Source organism: Pinus tabuliformis, chromosome 8, assembly GCF_031772625.1.
Source record: "Pinus tabuliformis cultivar Carrire ecotype Pingquan chromosome 8, CPIR1, whole genome shotgun sequence".
NCBI lineage: Eukaryota > Viridiplantae > Streptophyta > Pinopsida > Pinales > Pinaceae > Pinus > Pinus tabuliformis.
In genome coordinates, this window is record NC_142294.1 from 2,065,742,281 (window position 1) to 2,065,747,832 (window position 5,552).

General features: G+C 36.8%; 1 protein-coding gene across 2 annotated transcripts; it reads right to left on the minus strand.

The window, feature by feature from the left end:
- Window positions 1-3,442: 3,442 nt before the first annotated feature.
- LOC149244760 (uncharacterized) lies at window positions 3,443-4,987 on the minus strand. 2 transcript variants are annotated; one of them, XM_089368068.1, is made up of 2 exons: window positions 4,503-4,987; window positions 3,443-3,924 (listed from the first exon to the last, which is right to left on the minus strand). In XM_089368068.1, exons 1-2 carry the CDS (start codon window positions 4,617-4,619, stop codon window positions 3,655-3,657), a joined length of 387 nt encoding a protein of 128 aa, XP_089224194.1. In that variant the 5' UTR covers window positions 4,620-4,987; the 3' UTR covers window positions 3,443-3,654. The 2 variants fall into 2 exon arrangements, with proteins under 2 accessions (XP_089224194.1, XP_089224193.1); XM_089368067.1 differs by having other exon boundaries at window positions 3,449-3,924; window positions 4,452-4,977.
- Between the last annotated feature and the right edge of the window lie 565 nt (window positions 4,988-5,552).

Consider the following 5,552-nt stretch of genomic DNA (forward strand, 5'->3'; position numbering starts at 1 on the left):
TAGCCCTTCATAGATAATCTTAGGAAAAGTTTCACTGAGTACGTTAAATTGGTTTATCACCACTACAGTAATGGTTTTGTAAAAGGAACTTGGATTTTCTATATTCTATGAAATTTGGACATGCAAGGGGATTTTGACATTCATCCTACCTAGATTTTTTGTGTCTGAGCCTAAGCCGTAGTAGTGTGGCTGTGATTACAATATGGAAAGCTGCTGCCCTGAACTGTGTGGAATTATGACCGTGTAAAGGAAATTGTTGTTATGGAGTAAATTTAATTACAGCTAATAAACCCTGTAGTCCTAGCAGTGAGATTTCCTGGCCGGTTTGTGTTGGAGGCCTGCAGGAAGGTGAGATAGCCTGTGGGACTACATGGTGAAGAAAGGGATCCTATTCCTCGGATTGTGCAGGCTGATGGGAAAAGAGGGTTGGTGTATTGGAATAGTTGTAATAGTTTACAGATTGTGAAATTCTGGGAATTGGGCTGTGTGACGAGAGCTAGAGCCAACCATAGGTATATCCTTGTGGATTCATAGTCTTAGTTCAGGGGTGGCCTTTGTTATAGTCTGCAGAGAACCTTGGGTGGAGTGTCATTCATCTTTCCAAAAAGATAAGTGTTAAATGTTTTATTTGTGAAGATGTTCAGTTAATGCTGTTGGTGTTACGAATTGAATTAGTTTCTAACTTGTTAAATTTTGTTTGCATGTTTAAGCTTGCATGCTATGAAACCAGGTCACAAAAAGATAGAAAAGATAGATACACAACTTAAAAATCAGCCTCTTCGAGGGGGCAACCTCTTTTACATTACATAAATGAACAATTCTTTGATGATACAAATGACAAGATCTCCTTTCAATATATAAGAATCTAAGCGGTCCCAATACCATTAGAGCCAACATAACAATAATATTGTAGGGGCACAACAATAACAATAGTGGGCTTCTATGGGGTACAATAATAACAACATGGGGACTATATGGGCACAATAATACAATAAAGGGGCTGCACTAATAATAATAAGGATTTACACTAGTAGTATAGGGACCTAACATGCCTCAAATGATTTAATTGTGCTTGCATAAGCCTGTATTATCATGTTTGCATGCATTAACTAATTAATTGCAGGATAGTGAGGAAAGGTATCGGAGCATGAAGAGTGAAAACTTTGTGGTCTTAAGAAGTATCCTGAAGCCTCAACAGAGCACAAAGGTTGTTAGGTATGTTACAAGATTGGTAATAGTAGAACTTATTGCTAAATTAAATTAGGGGTTATGTATACTTTGTCATCTACCAACGTGACTTAGAAAAGGTCAGTAGAATTTTTTTAAATTATTCATGGAGTTTCTATAGCAAACAGGGGCATGTTTTCAAGCCTCTGGTCCGGACAACAGTGTTTGCACATATCAATCAAGGTGGCTTGGGCTTTAGGATATACTGCTACTTTAAAAGTCGAAAGGGCTAAAAGGGTTGTGGGACCTATTTGGTGCTGAAGACCAACTGTAGAAAAAGAATAATCATTATTAAATAACTGCACGATGATTTACTTAGCAAGTCAATGTTTCTAAGGATCCTGAGAGACGTGAACGGCCTTCTGGAAATAAATGGATGTCGCCTCGCCAACAGTACCTCCAAACCTGTTATCTAATCCAGGGCAAGAAGGTGAAGGGATTAATGCGTGTGAAGAACGTGGAGGGGTCTGAGACCAAAAGCTTGAGTAGGGGATTGAGCATTTATATTCAATCCTCAAAGAGGATCGAATCGGGACGTTCGACTTTTCTATAGTGTTGACGAGAGATTTTTTTGATAAAATGCTACCAATTATTACTGTCAAGCGAATATGCCCTTGCCTATTATGGGAGAATTGCACTAGAATGTAGTCGTGTTTCAACCCTCAAAAGATCCCTTCGTCTGTGAAGCTGCAGGTCGGGGAGTGTTATCCATCTGCGGAATTTCCCCGTACTTGAACCTAACCCCGACCTCATGAAACAACCTACTTGCATGGGCTAGACGGCACTATGAGGGCTAAAAATGTTTCTAGGGGATTTAAATCTTGTGGGTATGAAACACCCCACTTTTAACATCTAACCAAGACCTGCTAATGTTGATAAGTAAAAGTTGGATAATATTGCACAACCAAATGTTTGCATGGTCTTGGCACTTGGTCACCAGAATTGCAGGAACTAGAGTGCATCACCGCAACTTACTATCTTGGATGGTTATGCTTGCTTATAGTGGAGGTACAACCATGCTCATCAAAGAAGAATTCCAAACCTCGTAGTGTACCCCTAGGCATAAAACAAGATGCAGGAAAAGACTGCCAACCTTTACAGAGTGGTAGTGTGCTCTACGAGGAAAGTATTAGTATTAGCCTAGACAGCTGTGTTGTGTCCCAATTCCTGCTGGCAGATTTCTCTATATCTGTTTCAGCTAGAAGTTTTTTTGGAATTTTTTCTAAATTGTCAAAATGTAGTGCTTTCCATTGTCTATTTCTTTGACAGGTGACTCATCTTAATTTTGCAGAAGATCCAAGGAAAAAAAGGCTTCCTTGCGTATATGCCAATCTATATCAAACTCATAGTAGACAACACCCATACCTCGTGTGACAGGACCACACAGAAAAAGCAGAAGAGAGCGAGAGGGAATATTGAAGGTTGAATGAAAGCAAAAGGTCCATTTAAAAAATGTTTCAAGATTCTCAACGGTGCACACATTGACCTCTCTCAAATCTCTAACCATGAGAATCCGATCGAGTCCATGTATTCTTTGTCTGAAGTATATATTCTCTTTGTACACATGCACATGAAAAGAGAGGCTAGAAGGGCATCGTTATACAAAAGAAAAAAGGTATATTCATCATTCACCATATACTTTATCATCAGCATAAAGTTTGCTCTCAACACCTTCCATAAAAGGAGAGATTCTAAATAACTAATCAAGGTTCTCCCAAAAGTACATATAGTTCTCAATTTCCTTTTCATTCTGTTAGTTGTGGCACACAAAGAAGCACAAAATACAAGAAAGAAATAAGCATACACAAACCTTCAAGGATATATATCCACAAATGCACAAAGTACAAGAAAGAAATAGCTATAATTAGGTGTACAACCCAGAGAATCTGATGTAATCTGTACTCTGTCTGAAGTATATATTCTCATGTATACACTGACATGAAAAGAGAGGTTAGAATGGCATCGCTATTCAAAATAAAAAGGTATATCCATCATTCACCATATACTACTTCATCGTCAATGTAAAATTTTCTTTCAAAGACTTGCCATAAAAGGATTGATAGTAAACAAGTAATCCAAGTTTTGCCCATAGTGGATACTGTTTTCCTCAATTTCTTTTTCAATCTTTTAGTTTTGGCCCAGGCCCACAACAAAGCACAAAATACAAAAAAGAAATAAGTATACAGAAGCCTTCAAGGATATATATATCTATCTATATATATATAGATACACGACAAATGAATGCAAGGAAAAGAAAAGTTTAATTAGGTGAACCCTTTGAAGTATATATTTACAGAAATGTGGAGTTGAGAGAACTACAGAGTTCACATCACCAAATACATGCTTCGAAGATATTTATCAGTTACGTTACTAACTAAAATATATAGATCTAATTTGAATTTGGGTAGTCGTGCATTCACATGAAATTCACAAGGGAAGCTTCTGAGCTTGTGCATAGAGGTATGAAGAGATTTTACATGTTTCAACAGGGTACTTGGCTCCATTTTTTATGAGTTTTTTCATGGCTGCCTGGCCGAGATCCACCCCACATATGTCTGCTAGCCTCACCAAATAGAGTAAAACATCAGAGAGCTCTTCTCCCAAGTGCTCCTTCTCAGAAGTTTTCCAATTGGGTAGTCCTCTCTCAACTTCTCCTTTCCATTGGAAGATTTCTGAAAGCTCACCTACTTCACCAACCTGCAAAAAAAAGTACCAAAAACAAGAATCAGGGAAGAAAACCAGGATCTATATGATCAAGGAGTTGTCTATTTGCTGATAGTCCTTTTCCAACTAATTTTGATGTTAAAACACGAGTTGATTGGGTGTTAACTCAAGTGGGAGAGTTAACCGAAACATATATAGAAAATGTTTCTCAATAGCAATGTACAAAATACAAGACCGCTGACAGGTTACAAGAATTCTCAATTTTTCAATGACACAACTTTCTCTCTAAATATACATCAAATCATACAGAATCTGTTCTCAATAGCACTGTAAAATATTCATGACCATTGACTGGGTTACAAGGATGCTCAGTATTTCAATGACACTGTAAAGGCTAGTATAATATACTCATATCTGAAAACCAAAATTAATGAACAAAAATCATCTAAAATATGATTGTGCTAACAAACATCAGCATACAAAGAAAAATCCTGCAACAAACAAATCATATATCTGAATGCAATCATGCAGATCTTGTTTCTGATACTTATATAGCATACAAGTGCCAGAAGCAGATTTCGAGGACTGTGAAACTGATCCCAATCTCTCACTCTGGCAAATTCTGCGAGCTTGAATTGCAGCTCCTTCAGGCTGATATCCATTGCAGTCTCACTACAGGGAGATCCTTCATCAGTCTCAACCGTATTTAATGCAGAAACTACGTCCATATCTATTTGCTTGTGATGCTGCTGAGACTAGTGTATATTTGCTCCCAACAAACTACAGCTAAATATATTCTGACATCTATATCTGGGCTCACTTCTGCAGAGAATAACGAACAGAACACACAAAACCCAAATAAGAGATTGGCTTCACAAGGCCAAGGCCATGAGAAGACTGAAGAGACATGGACAGGCAGGGACAAGACAGAAGCTCTGAAAGTGGTGATATGATTCATTGATGCATGACCTCCTTTTAAAGGCAGAGGAGAATGATAGTTCTCCCAACAGCCTGAAATTAAAAAGAAAGAAAGAGATTGATTCTGCTTTGATTGCGGTTCTGGAATCTGCCAAATGGTGAGAGTGGTGGTTTAAAAAAACTGACTATAAAGGACACTCTTTAGTTGAGCATGGTATCTGCTTTTAAATTGCCATGTTTCCATGTCTAGTTAAACAATATATTTAGTTCTGTGACTCTAGTGGTGGACAGATTAGCATTATATATGTAAAGTTTCCATTGATGGATGACTCACTAAAGCACAAACCAAACTATGAAAAGGAAACTAGTGTATTTCTATGTGTATTTCCATTATTCAATCTCAGGTTTGAATATTTCGTTTGAGCTGTTAATATTTTGTAGTTTTGTATACAGATTAATAAATAATGGCAAGATGTGTCTTGGATATGTGTAATGGTGTGACTTAACAATACGTGGTGGTCCATGTATTGTATTAGGTGCATTGAACATGGACATGGTATAGATTTATATTGATTTGATTTTGAGTAGTAATTGGAGATAATAAAGGTTTTTGATGTATATTTTAAATTTTTATAAATTATTTTATAAGAGAGCGTATAGTTATTAAAATGTTTTTGAGTGCAATTATAAATAATTGAATTTTTATTTCATATAATTTGATTTAATAAAATTAAAGTTAATAA